The sequence below is a fragment of the Sitophilus oryzae genome, unplaced genomic scaffold, assembly GCF_002938485.1.
Source record: "Sitophilus oryzae breed Bouriz unplaced genomic scaffold, Soryzae_2.0 scaffold_690_pilon_pilon, whole genome shotgun sequence".
NCBI lineage: Eukaryota > Metazoa > Arthropoda > Insecta > Coleoptera > Curculionidae > Sitophilus > Sitophilus oryzae.
Genome location: NW_022147296.1, coordinates 1064867 through 1085301, shown reverse-complemented (window position 1 = coordinate 1085301; position 20435 = coordinate 1064867). Strand labels below are relative to the sequence as shown.

The 20435-nt window shown below is 31.7% G+C and overlaps 1 protein-coding gene across 1 annotated transcript; it reads left to right on the top strand.

The window, feature by feature from the left end:
• Positions 1 to 890: 890 nt before the first annotated feature.
• On the top strand, positions 891 to 19470 carry LOC115888278 (UDP-glucuronosyltransferase 1-7C-like). The gene is made up of 4 exons (XM_030907951.1): positions 891 to 1853; positions 4458 to 4719; positions 7492 to 7675; positions 19176 to 19470. The coding sequence occupies exons 1-4, from the start codon at positions 1041 to 1043 to the stop codon at positions 19450 to 19452; spliced, it is 1536 nt and encodes a 511-aa protein (XP_030763811.1). The 5' UTR covers positions 891 to 1040; the 3' UTR covers positions 19453 to 19470.
• The last annotated feature ends 965 nt before the right edge of the window (positions 19471 to 20435 follow it).

The window sequence follows — 20435 nt, the reverse complement described above, 5'->3', positions numbered from 1 at the left end:
TTATCTGATCTTAGGCAAATTCTGGTCTCGTTCGAAAAAATAACATTTTGCCAATTCTTAGTTGTCCAGTTTTGATGTTGAAGGTATCAATTTAGCCGGTCAATTTTATTTTGCCGAGATAATTGTGGGATCCGTAACTCTCTCCTACTGTAAAATCCTCAAGCATGAAGCCTTTTTGTTATGGTTTCAACTAAAACGTTAGCTGCCAGAAGTTGTCTTTGCAACTCTGGATGAGAAATGTTGGGATTTATTCTAGCAATATGGCGCACAAGGCGGTCTTGTTGTTCAGTTGTGACTCTCTGACGACTTTGTCTGGGTCTATTCTTGTGTGTTCCTAATTTCAAGTACCTTGCATATGTTTCCGATACAACACCCTGGGTAACGCCTACTGTCTCTGCTACGTCTGTTTGGAGTATTCCATGTTCGGTTAGAGCAATAATTCTTCCCCTCTATACATCTGTTAATACAACATAAGGCATTTTTTATTTTTTTTTAGATCGAATGAAAATTACCAGACAATCGTGATTTTACTACTGAACACAAAATTCAAAAGAAAGTAAATCGCAGCAGTCGTTTATTCTTCATTGTTATGTTTATTTACAACAAAAAGCCTTATCTTAAAGTCGTATACCAATTTTTATCCTTGCAAGAAATTTAGTCAGAAATAAAGAGTGATTTCATATAAGTTTGGTTTTGTGTATGCTATCTGAACGAAAACTTCACTACTTGACTTAATCTTCAAGTGCGCTTGATAATTTTTTTCATATCTTTGAAACCATACAATAATAATAATTTGCGTATATATGGATCTTTCAGGAAATGGTTATTAAAAATCGATAAACAAGTAGTGATATCGGACAAAAGCCTTACACAACTTAATAATCAATCTCTGATAACACGTATACACCTGCATATTATTGAGGTTAAAATACTATTAACGAGTGTTTTCGAGATAATTGAAACTAAGCTGCTATCCACTTATAAAATAGAACATCTCCAACAAATACTGCCATAAAATGCGTGTAAAGTTGAAGTAAACAATGTTTTATATTTCTCTGTGTCTGTGTTTATTGTTCGTGTCTACATATGGGGCAAACATTTTATGTATCTTTATGACCCCTAGTGTCAGCCATCAAATTGTTTTCCAACCGGTATGGAAAGAACTGTCTTTGAGAGGCCATCAAGTGTCTGTATACACGCCCAGTCCTATAAACGACAAATCTCTAACTAACTTGACCGAACACGATTTGAGTTTTAGTTATGAAGTATTTAGAAATGCCAGTAACTTTGAAATATCCGATAGTGCATCAGATGAGAACGTTATGAATGTGATTTTGGCACTTAACGAAGCAGCCGAATCACAACTTAACCATTCCTTCCTACAGGATGTAATCAAAAACGTTAATAACGACACGTACGATTTGCTGATTGTGGAATTCATGTGGCAGTCGTTCTACGCCTTCAAGGAAGTCTATAAAGTTCCTATGGTTGGACTGTTGTCTATACCGATTAGTACTACTATGGCGGATGCTCTGGGTATCGACAAACATCCGGTAGTTCATCCGGATGTTTTCCTGAAGTTTTCGTTCGCCAGAAATTTTAAGGAAAGATTAGAGAGCTGGATATTTTCTTGGGCGTATAGGTTATTTTTTAGATACAAAATTGCACCTGTTTTCGATAAACAGATAAAAAAGTATTTTAGCGATGTTACGAAATCCTCCAACCAGTTAGTGAAAGAAGTAGAATTAGTTATTGGAAGTTCTAATTTTGCTCTAGATAATGTGAAGGCAAGAAATGGAAAATATATCCCTGTTTCTTCTTTGCACGTTCAACCTATACAGCCTTTACCAAAAGTAAGTTACCTACTTAAGAGTGTATTACGCTGTACTGTTCGGGTCGTTCTCAGGGGTCGGGTAAAGCGGGTGTGTAGCCGAAGGAAATATACAGTCTGACAAACGGATCTGAAACAACGGGGCAACGGTGACGAGATCGCAATTTTCTAAAATCATGACCGATTTCATTCATAAAATATCCACGAGCGTGCGGCGTTTCATAAAAATATATCAGGAATTTTTATAATATTTTCCAGTAAAGTTTATAATATTATTTTACTTTCAATGTACCTACATTTTGTTTAGTCATTGCCATAATATTTGTTAAAACGCGTGTACTAATTACAATAAACACAAATCAAGTTAAAGATATAAAACACAATACAATAACCCCGCCACTGGATTTTTCAATAGTAGTGACTTTCTACTATTCCTAGAGAGGGGCATAAAGTTGGGGGTAATGGCGGCAAGACGTGCGAGAATCTCGTCCAGTCAGACTGGTTGAATCCGGGATGCCATGATGAATTTTGTCAGCGTTGACAGCTTACCCGAAGCGGACATTATCTTAAGGAAATACTTTACCTTTTATAATAGGCAGAATGAACGAAAACTGTTAATTAGATAAATATACATTATTACAATAAGAACTACGTCAACATATTAGCATATATATAATTATGTATGCTGAAATGAACTAAAATATATTCAATTTATAGGTAATATCGAGCAACTTTGCTTTTCTATAATTAAACGTGACAACATCGACTTTTTTTGCCCGAATTCCTTCCGCTGTTTTAGATTCGTTTGTCAGATATTATATTATATTTCAGAAATCTGCCTAAAGGTATGTTTTCCTAGAGGCAGGTTTTATGCGCAGCAGTAACTGAATTTCTAAAAAAACGTCGGCAGAAGCGCACATTTTTTTACGCGGCGTAAAAGTGGCGTGGTTCAGTTGGCCTAGGAAAGTCGCGAACCAAGTAGAATGGCGACTATGTGCATGAAAAGGAAGTTAATTGTTGCGTTTTTATTAAGAAAAATTATAATATAAATAGGAGATCTTCGATGCACCTTTTAAAATGTCCTCTGTCTTGCTGCCTCTCTGTCAATTATTTCTGGAGAGAAACACTTTCTTTCCTTGTTTTAGGGACATTTTTTTAACAATTTTCAAAACAAACTGGTCAAATCACGTAGCGTACAACGCAACTGACTCCTCCAAAAGCAGTCGGGTCTATCGCGTCGACGTAACACGTTCTGCGCTGGTGTAATGCGCCCTCTAGGAAAACACTCCTATTGAAATTCGCGGGAATGAGTGCATGATGTTAAACGCTCAGCTTAACACGTCGTGCGCGGCGCAAAAAACCTGCCGAACATACCTTAGGCTGAGCCCGATCCTGTCGTGTTAAGCCACACCCAAAATTCCAAACACACATGCTTTGATTAAGGATTGATTAGGGTTTACAGAACTTAGCATTTGCCATAAAATAGCGAGCAATTTGTTACAAAACAATATAAATTATATATCACTGTAATCACAATATTTCAGTCTATTTCCGTATTGTAACGGAATTTTAAATTATGCCTTTATCTTCCAGAAAATTTAGTGCACACATAAGGAATATTTTGTTGATGTTTGACCATCAAAATCTTAAAAATAAAGAAGTTGTCTAAAAATGTGCTACAATACGAATATAGTATAATTCTTTATCTTTAATTTTCTTCTTCATTTGTGTAAAAATACCTAGCCAGTTTTACATAAAACGTTAAATGCCGAACGCTTAATTTGCTACTTTTTCGGACTAGTGAAATGGACTTTTAAAAAATTGTGTGTGCACCATGTGCGCATATTGTGAAGTGAAACTTCTTACTAACATCTATTAAATTGAAGGAAGAATATATATTTTTTTATGAATGCTTTTTATAAAATTTCAAAAAATTAGAGTTAATATAAAACCGTATACTATTCTAGCTTTATAATTTTTTAATATTTTTTAATTTTTATTAAAAAAAAAATAATTCTCTACATCTCATACTACATATCACTGACTACTACTAAATGCTACTCCAACAATTTGTTTTGTGTGGTCTGTATCTGTTTTTATTTAAATGTTTTGTTCATTAATCATGTTGGGGATTTATTTTTAAATTAATATTAATTGGCCAGACAACCAGTAAACTAAGGAATATGTATTCCTTTTGTAAAATCAAAATTGTCACTCTAAATTTTACATAACTAAATTGTCACTTTAAATCGCTGTCTTTTTTAGACAGATGTCACTTGTCTTGTCATTATTCAATTCATTATTCTAATTCTCAGAATATTGTTAACAAAAGTTTCATATTAAAATAAAATTTTAATCAATCACAATTGTCTATCTCCATCATTTACCGGATTAATAATACAGAAATTACAGCGTAATTAATTTTATTAAATTATACGAATATTCTCGTTGATTATTGGTTTGAACATTGTCCTCCAATGAATGCGAGTTACTAACTCTAAATTCTAATTCTGAGCTGGAAAATTCAATTCTGTATATCACGGTCTTGAATTCTTCTCCTAACGCTTGTAAAGAAGTTTCACTTCAATAAAGTGTCAACGCCATTAATATTTTCTTTCTATTTTAGGATTTAGCAGAGTATCTAGATAATCTAAAAACAGATGTGATATATTTTAGTTTAGGAACAAATGTAAAATCTTCTAAAATACCCAAGGAGTCAATGGATATTATAATAAAAGTTCTAGCAGCCCTGCCTTATAGTATTCTCTGGAAATCCGACCTTATCAATTTGCCAAAAAATATTCCCAAAAATTTCCATATTCGGAAATGGTATCCTCAACAAGATCTTTTGGGACATGCGAAAATAAAGCTATTTATAACACAAGGAGGTATGTATGGTAATAACAAACTATTCTAACTATAAGTGCTTTCATATCGTAAAAAGCCAAATTATAATGGTTATACAGGGTGCTACAAATTCGAGGTACGAGCATTGGTATCTCCGTAACCGTAATAGATACGAACATGGTTAAATTGGGGCAAAGTTGCGCTTTAAGATGTTCACCAAGATGCCATCAAATTTTTTTTTAAATTTCAAGGATTGCTGAGTTTTTTGGAAAAAATGGATTTTTTTGAAAATCATTTTTATTTTTTCCTTGCGTTACTTTTTAGGAAATCAAAAAACTAATTGCACATTCTCATTGCCACTTTATTAGGGCTATCTGGTAGTATTTTTAGATTTTCAAATTAGCTGATAATTTGTGAGATACAGAAGCCGACTTAATTTTTTTTAATACGGACCTGCATTTTTTATTTCAGTTTTTGAAAGAACTCGTTCTCCTGAGTACGATGATATGCCACACTTGATACTTTTTTGTTTCGGTTATTTTAACACAATTTATTTAAAATAATGTCAAGTCCGGCTCTGTTTTTGTAATATTTAATCTATTCATCGTTACAATATTGATAAGCTTTCAAACTTAACAATGACGTGGGGTAGAACATTGAATACGGAAAATCAAATGCAATAACTAAACGGGCATTACTTGGCGTCCCATTTGCGAAAGTGAAACCAATACATCTCAACATTTACAATAAAGAGTACAAAATACCCATTCGGAACTATAACAAGAAGTTATGTCCAAAGAGCTATAAATAAGATTGAACAAAAAATAAATGTGTGCATTAGAGGGAGGGTGGTAACCCTTTCGAACATGTAGAGCATTAGAAATTAATTTATAGAAGTTGATTTATTTATAATAACTACGATCAATATTATGAATATTTATAGATCGTACACTGAGATTCCAAATTTACAATAAAAAAGTTAAAAATAATATCTTTAAATTGCTTACTTACATTGATATCATTTATTTGATATCATTTATTTGAATCTTTGAATTGGCTCAATTTTCTTTATTCAACGTTAATTAGCGCTGATCAATATTGTTGCGATGAATATCATCAGATTAAAAATTAAAATTAATTAAAAAAAAAACACAGTCGTACTTGAAATTATTTTAAATAATATTTAAATAGTTTTGTTGTTGTTAAGGTACCCGAAACAAAAAATAAGTATGAAGTATGGCATATCCTTATACTCAGGAGACCGAGTTCTTTCAAAACCTGAAATAAAAAATGCAGGTCCGTATTTAAAAAAATTAAGTTCGCCTCTGTATCTCACAATTTATCAGCGAATTTGAAAATCTAATACTACTATCAGATAGCCCTAATGAAGTGGCTATGAGAATATGTAATTAGTTTTTTGATTTCCTAAAATGTAACCACGGAAATATATGTATAGAGTTCTACACTTCTTATACCTGTAAACTTTCCACCAATTATTATTCAGTTACTTTTTGAGCGAATTAATTGAGAATTAATAGAAACTAACAGAATGATTAAACTAACTGAAGTTCTAAATATAATAGTAAACTAAATTTTGTATCAGTTAAAAGAAAAAAAAATCAAAATTTTGCCAAAAATGCAAACTTATCCTACATCAGAAAGAATTGATATGATTCTGTTAGTTGGTGAATGCATAAAATTTGGTGAAAAAAAAAATTGTTGGTGAATGAATAAAAAAATATTTAATGCTTATTATCTTATGCGTTAAAGACAGTACTTACAAAACTCGACCAATTATTGACGATAACATGAGAGAAATTATTGTAGCTGCTTTTAGAGGTCGAACTCCACATATGCCTTTTAAAATGAAAAGATCCTTTTGAAAAGACAATCATTTTATGCAGTTAACAGGAAAGGAAGCATTTTGAGCATTTGATTTCATCTAGCTGATTTTTTTCACATAATTATAGGTTTATATCTAGTTTTAATTCTGTAATAATTAAAATATATTTTAAACGTGTATCTTTTTATTACCGTTGAGTGTATTACTCTACAATCTTTAATTTTTGTTATTTTAACAAAAGGTATATCACACAGCCACCTAGATTTTTTCAAATAATAAAGATCTACTGACGCAAAGTCATAAAAATTAAAATGTCTAGGAAAATCTTTGTCTGAGGGGTAGGCAACCTTAATAATATTTTGAAGATATATAAATTCCTTATTGAACACCGGCAAAATATATTGGGTGTTCCATTTAAAATAAAAGAGTAACTTGCTTTTAAAAGTGACTAACGTTCCATATTAATTTTGTCTCACCCTGTATAACTTTTCGGGTCAAATTTAAATTTGGTTTAACATACAATGGTTACTGTAATTAAATATCAGGCTATACAAAGACAACTAAAATTTAGGTAGCTGTTATCGAAATTTAAAATTTGCTTTTCATTTTCACAAAATGTGAAATATGTCAAAATCCTTAGATTTTAGGCATATGCTTCTTTAATTAAACTCACCTTTATTTTTCTCCTAGAATCCGAAAATCAATTAATATGTAGGGGTGTTCCGTTATAAAAAACACAACTTTGATGTGTAACTTTTTTGGGGACACCCTGTATAATTCTATAAATTTTTTTATAAAATGCTTTCAGTTAACCTACATTTGCTGCCAAAATTTCATTTCGATATAAACTACCGTTCTCCTTGGAGCTTCCGCGGCGTATGAGTGGCGCCACCCTGTATATAATTATTAAATAAATTACTTATATTTATAAATTGCTGCTAAGTAATTAATATTTTTTATTGCATATTAGGTTGTCAATCTATTGACGAAGCAGTGGATAGAAGGGTTCCTATGTTGATAATGCCGGTGTATGGGGATCAGCCAAACAATGCTGATAAATGCGTCAGCAGAGGCATCGCCGAAAGGATTAATATTTATGATTTTACAAGCGACGAGCTTCGAACTAAACTGGACACACTTTTAAATAATTCATCGTGAGTTAATATTTAATTTTAAGCAAAATCAATCTTTTACTAGGTATATTTAGCATCACCAAGTATATAATTTGCTGTCTATATCAGTGGCGGCTCGTGACCTGTTAACGACGTAGTGCTGCAGAGCATTATTTCCCATTTATTTGTGATTATTTAATTTCCATTTATTTGTGATTATTCTATTTCATTTTTTTTACCCCATTGGCAATACTTTGCCATTAGTTTGGAATTAGTTAAGTATTTTTGCTGCTTTAAAAAGCAATATGGAGATAAATTGGTTCCTAAAAATAAATTTTAATCAATGACTAAAGAATCCAAGGACAAATAACACCCGAGAGCAAATTGTGACGATGTCACCAAACAGTGTCGTGGCACATGTTTTTCTTAACCTAGCTGTTTGAAGAGATATTTATATTTTTTGATAAATGGTTTGACTACGCCTATGGTGTATACGGTGGTATCATACTAATTAATTACGAAAAAAACGTATTAAAATGTTAACAAAAGGTACAAAACTAGTATCGACGTATAGCACACATCAAGTATATATAATATCAGAAAAATAATTATCGAGTTCAATAAGAAAACTAAGAAAACGTTAAACAGGTGACTAGACGTAACTCCTGGCTTTTTCTTATCGCTGCTGCTTTTATACTTGAAAGTCGAACAACTAATCACCATTGCCATAAAGTTTATACAAAGTTCACTACACACAAACTATTAAAAATCGCTAAAATTGTCGCTGGAGACCAGATAATAGAAAGAAGAATAATAATTATTAATTAAATAAAATTTTAATAAGAAATAATTCTGTATGCCCGTATATGGGCGTTACATGTCCTTATATTTTTTAGTCATTGATTTTAATACATAAATAAAATACAGGGCCCTGCAACAGTGCGTCGGAGATCTGTAGCTCTTTTAATAATAAATTTAGGAACTTTATTTAAATCCATACCTAAAGTACCGTATGATCGAATAAAAATGGCGTCAGCGATGGCTATGAAATGAAGATCGCTGTCATTTTATATGTAAAATTATATGGGAAATGTCATAGGGAAAAAAATATATGGGAAATGTCAAGCCAACTGGACCCCTTTTTTTCGATCATACGGTCTGTCATCATCACCCTCATTTTCAGTATTAAGATGTAGCTTCCCCGAGAGCTTCCCTTACATATTTAGATACTCTCATTGTAGTTGGGCCCATTGTTGGCTTTACGAGGAGCTTATTTGATTATGATATTAGCAAGTTATCCTTGCTAATATCCTAATATCGTTGATTAAAAGTATTGGGAAAATACGCAACCTATTGGGCGAATTCATGACAAGACTGATTTGATTTCCCCTTACGTCTCAAGTGCAGTACGGTGGAGCCTCAACTTGTTCTGCGGCCAACACTCATTTTATCTAATTCGGCCAGCGTAGGCATATCGAAGCATATACATATAACTAAAATATATTCAGTGTTCTCTATTTAACCCCGTGTGCAGTTTTCGTGCCGTAAGAAAAAGACAACATAACTCAGCTGCATATTAATGCTGCATAAGTCTATTTCACCCGGATATCGATTGAATTGCGATTGCGCCAAACTCCGATTGATTGTTGTTTTAGTTCTATTTGAATTACTTTTTATTTGTGTGCGTAAAATAATGATTTTGTTTAGTTTATTGTTTTCAACTATTTTTTGATATTTTTCTAACTCCACGATAATGTGTTATAAATATTACAAATATAAATAGAATTGAAGGTTAGGTGAAATGTCAGTTAACCACTTCCCTTTAAAAAACCGACCAATGAAAACTTCTTCAGGTAAGGCATGCGCAGTTAAATGAATATCCGGGTGAAATAGACTTATGCAGAATTCCATATTTCTCTTTCACTGTTTGGGCTTCACTTTTTGGAGATTAGTGACGGTGTGGCACTGAAAGGCACAGTGTTGCCAGATGTGTAATATCTGTAATACGTTTGACGAAAATGTCTTTGGATAAAAAATCCGCGTTTATGTATTGAACATTTATTCGTGTTATAGATAGAATAAACAACACAAATAATTATTCTAGATATATAGAAAAATATTTCTGTGCTTTAGTATCTTGATTAAAATTAGGTTTATTTATATTTCTTTAATTATATCGCTCGCTATGGACTATGAGCCCCTCATATGATGGAAACTTTTAGATTTTAATGATAGAAAATCCGTATTATTGACGTACCGTACTCAAAATCCGCAAATTTACGGGTTAGTCCATAGTTCTGGCAACACAGTCTCCGGAAACCACCCACTCTGCCGACTAAAAGCAGAAGTACGGACCGTTCAAATTCAAAATCAATTCAATTAAAAAAATTGTTGTTTTTTATACAAGACGATAATGCAATTTTATCGTCGTGTATAGAACAATTTTTTTTCCATAGCGAGTTACGTTTTAAAAAATATTCAGAAATTATTGTTTCAAGGAATTTATTACGAGTAGAAAAATATTGTGCTGGGTTGGCGTTGGTTTCTATGTAATTTGACAAATAAATAAAGCTGTCTTTTTAGTTGTCAGTTTTGAGTCAATATTTTATAATTCTCTTCCGTGTCGATTGCTGATTGAATATGGCTCAAAACGAAATAAGTAAATTACCAACAAATATTCAGGCTGAGGCGACAAATGCCATATCCAAACTACTTCCATTTAAATTCCGAATAACTTATGAAAAGGAATACAAAAATTTTCAAAATTGGAAGCAATTAAGAAACGTGCGAGAAGAAATAAAGTTTTTAACCTATCCTCGCTGTTAAAGTATCATTTAATCTATTCTTGCGGTTAAAGTGCTATTTTATCTACTATTTTTGATAGATATACGGAAATTTTAACAGTTGCTATGGAAAAAAAGTATTTTTAGTATAATCTAACATTTGTAATTATTTTTTAAACTTTGCTTAAAATGTCAAATAATAAAGATATACAGGGTGTCCCAGAAATGAGTGCAGATATTTTAAGAGGTGGTAGATCTGGTCAAAATAAACATATTTTCTCTTTACCATTTTTAAAATAAATTGAAAATAACTGAGTTATTTAACTTTGAAAATTTAAAAAAATAATCGCAACATTTTGAGAACCGCCGGCAGATATTGCCAACTACATCCAATTACCCGGATTTCAGTTAATTCGACGCACTGTGTTGCCATATGGACAAGAAAGTATATGTTTACAAGTAAGTCATAAAATCACAACACCTGAGGAGTTTGCAGAGATGCATTACATTTTTAAGATTGTGATATTATTACATAAAATAAATTAAAAGTTAAATGTTTAAAAGTTAAATTAAAAAAACTTACCCAACATTAAAAAAGATACTTATGACAGATCGATGTAACTGCGACAGTTCTCTTTTTCGATACACGCTTAACTAAATACACTCCATTGTGCTGCTTTACTTGTACGTGCTATTATAAAAACTGCTAAAATAACAGTCCCCATTTTTAACTTAACACATTATTTTCGTATAGGCTTCATCACAATTTGAACCACTGATTTACAAAACACCTTGAAAAGCACACATTACACATTACTTTGCATATCTTTCTGAATGAATAAATGTTGAGAATTATTGTCTCTTACCGCCACTTTACGAACTACTTTCAATCTAAGAAAATACATGTTTCACTCAACAATTTTAAATACGTATTTTGCTTTTTCGCTATTTTTTCGATGTATTTCGACAATTCCGTCAACAGCCCAACCACCCGTCGGCCAAGACAGCCACGCATTACTGGTTGGTAACTGCTCACTGCTTCTTTGTCGCGCCGGCGTGTCGAGCTTGCGTCAGAGGTTGCCGGCCATCACTTCAAATTCAAGATACTGAAGCAATCACTTCTATTAAATTTAAATAAAACAGAAAACATGAAAGGAAACAAACAAAACACAAATGAATTGATTATTGATAAGGTCACAAAAAAGAAATTTCTAAATTGTTTATCGTAATTCAGAATTCAATATATCGAAAACAGCCCGACAAATAATCAATTCATTTTCGTTTTGTTTGTTTCCTTTCATGTTTCTCTGTTTTATTTTTAAAATTTAATACAAATTTGATTGCTTCGAATCTCTTGAATTTGAAATTGTTGTAACTACGGCAACGCTGCTTAACATCGTCGTCTGACGCAAGCCTGCCACGACGGCGCGGCTCAAAGCTCAAAGGACCAGTTCACACGTGGCACTCTTGGCCGACGCGCGACGGTCGGGCTGTCAAAATACATCGAAAAAATAGCGAAAAAACAAAATACGTATTTAAAATTGTTGAGTGAAACATGTCTTAAATTGAAAGTAGTTCGTAAAGTGGCGATCAAACCACGCGAGATTCTCCAATGGCGTAGCATCAGAAATTAGCTTGTACCTAGACGGTACAAAATATTTATTAAAACGTAAACTAATATATCGTTCATTTTTGAGTAATGCATATACAATTTTGTATTTTATAGTCTCACCTTTATAATATTAGAATATCTAAGTCGATAATGCAAAATTTATTTAACAGTCACAGTGGACTGATTATCAAGACAATTATTTATTTATTAACGTGTGTATAATGTATAATTAAATAAAAAATAATGTAATAACATATTATGTTTTAAACGTGTATATACCTATGTACTGTATGATCGAAAAAAACGGCGTCTTGTTTGTTTGAAAATGACAATTTCACAAATGAATATTAAAAATTGCATTATTCATTGAATCCGTAAGCAAGTGTGAAGGGAATTGACTAGATTCATTATTATACCGTATAATCGAAAAAAAGCGACGTCCAGTTGGCTTGTAAATTACGATCGATGATATTCCCCATATAAAATGACATAAAAACTATACAAAACGACATCGAAAAAAGACGGCGTCAGCGATAGCTATGAAATGAAGATCGCTAGCTATGAAATGAAGATCGCTGTCATTTTATATGTAAAATTATATGGGGAATGTCGTCGATCGTCATTTACAAGCCAACTGGACGTCGTTTTTTTTCCGACCATACGATATAATAATGAATCCAGCCATTCCCCTTCACACTTGCGTACGGATTCAATGAATGACGTAATTTTTAATATTTGTTACCTTCAATCATAAGAATATCCTAATTTTCCACAAAAAAATAAACAATTCTAGAAGCTTTGTGTTATTTTATTTATTTTTAAATTTTTATTAATTACTCACTGAGACTATTATTATGCACCTAAATTAGCAAATTTTTTGAAAGAATATTTAAAAAAATATATGTAGTAACAAGTAGCCCACCACAAGTTTGTCCACCCCCAGCAAATCTTGGCAGGTAAATTTAAGTTTTATATAACAAATAGTTGTTATATATATAATAATATGTTAATATATATACAGGGTGTCCCAGAAATGAGTGCAGATATTTTAAGGGGTGGTAGATCTGGCCAAAAGAAACATATTTTCTCTTTACCATTTTTAAAATAGATTGAAAATAACCGAGTTATTCAACTTTGAAAGTTTAAAAAAAAATTGCGACATTTTGAGAGCCGCCGGGGAATCTCGCGGATCCCCCGGCGCGGGGGAGATATCTCGCGGATCTCGGCTTGTTCGCCGCCCGCTGTTGCCACATCGACTAGAAAAACTTAAAAAGTACTTGCAAAATCCCACACCACCCAAGAGGTTCTGCAGAGGTGCGTTACTTTTTTTAAGTGGGTGATCGCCAGTAGCCCTACTTTCCACATTCCACAAAATAAACTAAAAGAAAAAAAAACTTACCAAATAAACAAGATATCCCTATAGCAGAGAGATACAACTGCAGAGCTTTCTTTTTTTTCCATTTTACCACTCTTAAAATTGCACATAACACTACACTTAATAACATCACTTCACTACAATACTTAACAACACTATGCAAATTTTCAACTGTGGAAATATTGGCTCCCCTATTAATTTTAGAGCTAAATCGTAAATGGTTTTTAAAGATACATTACAAATTTGCATAAGGGGATCCGATATCTCGACAGTTCAAAATTTGCATGGGATATCCTATATTTCCAACGATGATGCACCACCCGGTATACCCTTCGCTTCTTGACTGCATGCTATTATAATAATTGTTCAAAATGACGACCTCCATTTCCAATAGATGCTCTCCTTCTTCTGAGCATGGAATTTTTAACGTTTTGCAGCAATTCTTCGTTGCTTTTCCCGTATCCCTCAAATGCTGAACCATACTTACAAAGGTTCGAGCATTAGGGATTTATCTATTCGGATACTCTTCGGAATAAAGTCTCCGAGCTTCTACAGCGCTTTCCCCTGCCAGAAAGTACCTATGCTCTTAGCATATCCACCTTCTCCGGATTTCTATACTCCATCGTGATTTGCCTATACCGATACCGATTACCGACACAAAAATATGCACTAACGAACATTTCACAACACTTTAAACACAATCTCCGATCACTTTCTCGAATTTTAAAAGCTCGATAATATTAGAAATTAGATCGATTTCTAATAGTGTACATGCTTTGTGTACATGCGATTAATAATGTCGTTAGTCGTTAATATAATACAGGAATCTGTAATTTTCTCCCCACCGCCCATTTCATTGGAAAAAACGGCGGCAAGTTTTCTGCTTTTGAAATTACGATCGATGGCATTTTATTGTGTAAAAGTGGATGGTAAATGGCATCGATCGTAATTTCTCAGGCAATTTAACGTCTTAGCAGGTATACTTATTTTTTTATCAAAAAAGCTTTATAGAAAAAAAAATAACTGAACATGTTAGTAGCTTTATTACTAATTAAACTATTCAAAACATGTTTTGATATTACTAAAAAAAATTAACTAAAAAATATAGCAAATTTTATAGTTTGACGACGTTATAATTAACAATAGGCAAATGGAAAAAATTACCTAACTACATATTAGAGACATAATTCCATACCTAGAAATACCGTATGGTCGGAAAAAACGGCGTCCAGAATGGCTTGAAAATAACGGTCGGTGAAATTCTCCATAAAATTTTACACATAGATTGACAGCGATCTTTATTTCATAGCCATCGCTGACGCCGTTTTTTTTTTCACGACCATATTGTATTTCCCATTAATCGCATGGTGGCAATACTAATTTATATTTAAAGAGATATATCTAAATGTGTATATACTAGGTATTTTATGAGCAATCATATTTAAGCTATTATGACTCATATCATATTCTAATTACTTGAAACTTGAAACATAATATTTGCTCCTATTATATTCATGTAACTAAATTTTCTAATATTAATAACTCTCTGATAATAAAAAACAAGAGTGTGTTTTGAAAAAGTAAAGCATAATTACTGTGTATTGACTTTATTGTGAAAAGCAACCTATTTGAAACACATTTACGTAACTACAGAATAGTTTAAAAAAGAACTTACACACATGTTTTTTTAGTCTATTTTCTTTATTATATTTGAAAACTACAGTCCCCCTTCCAATACATAAAAACATTTATATTCAAATATACTCTAGATAGAGCTCCAATTTTTATATGAAATGAGAATTTGTTCACACATAAACTACCGTATGATCGAGAAAAAACGGCGTCAACGATGGCTATGAAATGAAGGTCGCTGTCATTTTATATGTAAATTTATATAGGAAATGTCATTGATCGTCATTTCCCAGCCAACTGGACGCCGTTTTTTTTTCGATCATATGGTACATTTTATGTATTTTATTCTTTAATTTTAATTACTACAAATGGTCTTGATATTTTTCTTTTGAATACATATATTCTTGTTACTCTCTTTCATCTTTGTCTCTAATATACAGATGCATTGCAATTTGTTGTTAGTATATTTATGTAATCATTTCATAAATCCTAAAAATAAAAATGGTTATAACATGCTTTCCAGATATCCATATCCACAATATTCTGTGTGTAAATATGTTCAATTTTTAATAACCCATTCACTAAATGAGATTGTGAGACAACATACAGGTAGCTGTTTAAATAATTTTCAATCTTTGTATGTAATAATAGATTTCACATATTATATGCATTACATTCAGTATTACCTGCAATAATAAAAGATATTTTCTTTAAAGTGTATAATTCTATCTAACACACTTCTAATAAAGTATACTCTGACTCTTTGAACATTTGTTACAGCTTCTAATAATTAGGTATATCGATAACTTCCTAAGAAATTTTGTTAGCACTTTTAGTTAGTTTACCATTTTTCTCAATATATTCTGCAGAATATAATATGACTCGATACATTCACCTAGAATAAAATCAATAATATCATTTATGAATAGAAAACTACATGTATAACTTTTTCATTAATATTTGCAATTTCAGACCAGAACTTGTCTGAAGAGAACTTTCTTGGTTTGTTTAAAAATATCTTACCGTATAACATAAATTTACATCTGAATTAATCTAATCAGATCAAATTTTCTTCATAGTATAGAAAACATCGAAACTATTTGACTGGTAATCGAGCTATCAATAAGCTGACACTAAAATTTAATGAATAATTAAATGGGATAATTATTTTCATGTAAAACAAAACTTTAACTTAATAAGACCACAGGGAGTACATAATAACAGTGTTACTGAGATTTTTGATTTAATGTATTGCTTGGTATTTGTAGATCTATTATTGTATTGTGATTACAATTGCCTTCTTCTCCATTGATGCATCCTAATTTAAGATTACTGATTTTCTAATACATAATTAAAGTGAAATTATTTTTCCTACCATTACATAATTAATTTCTTCCTACCATTAGGTAGATACCTGAAAGGTTAATAAATTAAAAACGAATTTATTAAGACATTTAAACTGTTTACCTCATTTCTCACATATTTTTGACACCAAACATTATAAATAAATCAAAAAATATTCGTATACCAACTGAATTATATGATATTTCATTTTGAATAATAAAAGTACTTTTTTACAGGTTTATTTGGCATTGTTTGCATTGTTTTTTGTTGTTTTCTGTTTTGTTTTTGTGCGAGTTTAATAACCCACGATTAACCTTAAACATAACCTTAAACTACACACCATACTAGGGATGTACGATTCGAATCGATTATTATCAAATCGACGTGATTTTTATCAAACGATTTTTTGGTATAATCGATCTTTTTTTTTAAATCGAAGACCGATTTTATTTATACAGTTTTACAGGTTTATTTATTTGTTAGAATTTAGAATAAGAAAAAACACTTTAGTTTTGCTGGAATATTTGTTTGCAGTGCATCCCTAGTAAAAGGCCATCTAGCAATGAACTGAAAAATTAAGTGTAAGTGGTCGCTGCCGCATGCGCCGATGTTTGTTTATCACTTTGATATCAGGTGTCAGATTTTTGTCGGGGCTTCCCATATTTTTATATTTTAGATAACGTAGAATATTCTTTGATTTTACCTTAATTCTTTCTTGTACTTTTTATTTTATTTTTTGGGATATCCCTACCCATACATAAACATTTAGAAAATTGATTTATCTATCTTTATACAACCACCAAAACGTTGACCCATAATAGTAATACATCAGTCCAATAGTAATACATCATCTAGAGGACGCTAAGTCAACAAATTCCTAAATAAAAATTTGTAATTTCTAATTCCTTCAGTGTTTTCGAAATCGTTGTCGGGGTTGTGTCGGTTTTGAAGAAATGTCAAAGAAAACCCCGGGCTGTCTACCATCAGCCACCGGATATAAGTAGTTATTAAAGCAAGTTTTTTTTAACATTTTTTATTGTATTTATGAGTTTAGTGTTTGATTATTATCATGTGAAAAATTTTAAATAATATTTTAAAAGTGATAGGCATGTGATAGGTTTGTGATGTTCAGTTTAATAGATATTTGGTGTGTATGTGTTTGCGTATATGTGTGCTGGATAAAAAACACTTTCATTAAAAGGGTAAGCTCTAACTAAACATTAAAGGTTATAATTGTTTATTGAAACGATTGAAAATATTTCCTAATATGGCAAAAAAGAAGCTATAATTGTTAAGATTTATTTTTTCAGTTTACTCCACTGTAAAAAGTATTTAAAATATTGCGCGTTTCTCTAGAATTAGTAGAGCAATCTGCACTAATATGAATAAAATTAATTTTCGTATTTTTTTCTGTAGCAACTAAAAATAATTGAATTTATAGATAAACATGCAGAATGTGGGTATGGTAGGAGGTGGCAACGTTGCATTCTCTCCGACACTCTCTATGCCCGCTAAACGAATTTCCCGGGAGTGAACAGTGGCACTCAAAAGTTTTTCAACATTTTCCGGAAAATGTCAAGAAAAATATAAAATTTTCAACATTTTTTTTTGCAAAAAACCCTCATAGGCGTGTTTCTTGGGGTTGAACTATACTACCAGTTAAAATATCTGCACTCATTTCTGGGACAACTTGTATATATATATATATATATATATATATATATATATATATATATATATATATATATATATATATATATATTTATAGAAATATTGATTTTTTATCACTATAATATATTAATTTTTTTATATATATATATATATATATATATATATATATATATATATATTTATATATATATATATATATATCACTATATATATATATATATATATATATAAAATTATTTTACATATTTGATAACAATACTTTATACATTTTTTTACATGTAAAATATATAAAAAAATGTTTATTGCAGAAATTGTATTTCTCTTATTATAATTCCCTACGCCACTGGAGAAATCCATGCTGAGTAGCATTATTTATAATTTCAAACATTAATTATAATAAAGGATATTGAAAATACTACTTGGAATTATTAAAAATAGTTTGGTTTGGATGTGGTACAAAACATATTAAAAGCATTTTACATATTTTTACTGCTATAATGAAAAAATGTACATTTTATGACCACATAACAAAAGTTGTGTATAGATTTTTACCTGTGAAATTAATTCCAGCCACTTTTTTCTCGCTTCGGCCTTTGCAGCCATACGCTGAACATCTCACCACATACTAAACAATACAGTTTATAAATTTAAAACAAAACAGTTGTCACAAAAAACATAAAAATTCTCTCGGTGTCACTTCGAAATCTTGTCACCAAAGTATGGCCGCCGATCGAATTTTGGCCTCACTAACCGATCATGGGAGAATATGCGTGTTAGCTGTCCCCTCTCTTTCCTTGTCTAAGTCGGACACGCTGAGAGTTCGCCAGTTACATCTCGGACAACTTTTGTGCCACGAAATGTCATAAGGCCCATAAGGTTGCGCATCTTCTTATTTCTTTAATCAGCGCTAATAGCATAATCCCATCCCGGGTTAAGCGGCCATGGGATCTTGCTCTACGTATAATAATAACCTGGGATTATGTATTAGGTGATCTAAACTAAATACATAAATACAATATTATAAGGATCTTCTGTTTGAAGAAAACCACCCTCACCCATTCACAATCAAAGCTCAATCATTATGCAATTAGTATTAATTGTGTCATAAGTATATCTGTTTTGTAGGTACAAGGCGAACATAATAAAACTAGCAGAAATAATGCGAGACCAGCCCCTGTCAGCACTAGACACAGCAGTATTTTGGATTGAATACGTCATCAGGCACAAAGGGGCGTCGCATTTGCAACCGGCAACTTTAACGTTACCTTTCTACCAGTATTATTTGTTAGACGTTTATCTTTTTGTCGGTTTCATCTTTTACATATTCGTTTATATAAGTAAAAAGATTGTTTCTAGTTTTTCAAAACGGTTTAAAGCAAAGAAAAAACAGAAAAGCAATTAATAAAAGAGTTTGAAAATGTTGTTGTCTTTAAATTCCTGATAATAACACAATATCAGGCATAAAAGTAAAACACTTTTACGCCTAAGCACAAAAGGACCAAAATATATTATTAAACTGACATGAAGTGTCAATTTCAACGAGCCATAACTATAGCTTCTCGATATACATATAATTACATATTACATACAAGGTATTACTTTTAAATCTTTCATATTATGTGGAACGTTTGAAATGATTTAAAAAATTATTTGTGGCATTTGAAAACAATATGCTTGTTCTATTCGGAGTAAAAGTGACTTTTTATGGCTGGCCTGTATGTCAAACGAACAGCGAGGCTGTTCCGCAAAAAGTGTCATTTTTATTCCTAAAGCTGCGTCCACATAGCTCGCGAGCAGGCCGAACGAACACGTGAAACACGAGAAACATGGCAAACAGTCGGAGCGAGATGTTCGTGGTGCTCCACGTGATTGTGATCTCATAAAATGCCTGTTTCCAGGGCCGTATCTGGGGTGGTGTTTTGGGGGTTCAAACCCCCCCCGAAATTATGGCCGAAAATTTTTAAAAAGTAATGATCATCAAGTAAGTAAGTAAGGGAAAAAAAAAGAAGAAGAAGAAGATGGATGAATATCAATGACTAAAGAATACAAGGACATGTAACGCCCATATACGGGCTGCAGCAGAATTTGTGACCTTATACGCCAACTTTTTAGACATAACGACATCATCAGCGACAATTTTAGCGATTTTTAATAGTTGGTTGTGTGTAGTGAACTTTGTATAAACTTTATTACAATGGTAATTTGTTCAGCTTTCAAGTGTAAAAGGCGCAATGATAAGAAAGAGCCAGGAGTTACGTTTTATAGGGAAATAAACAGTCCCCTACACCTTTTTAGCGTTTTTTTTATTGAATTCGATAATTCTTTTTCTGATATTATATGTACTTGATATGTACTATACGTCGATACTAGTTATGTACTTTTTGT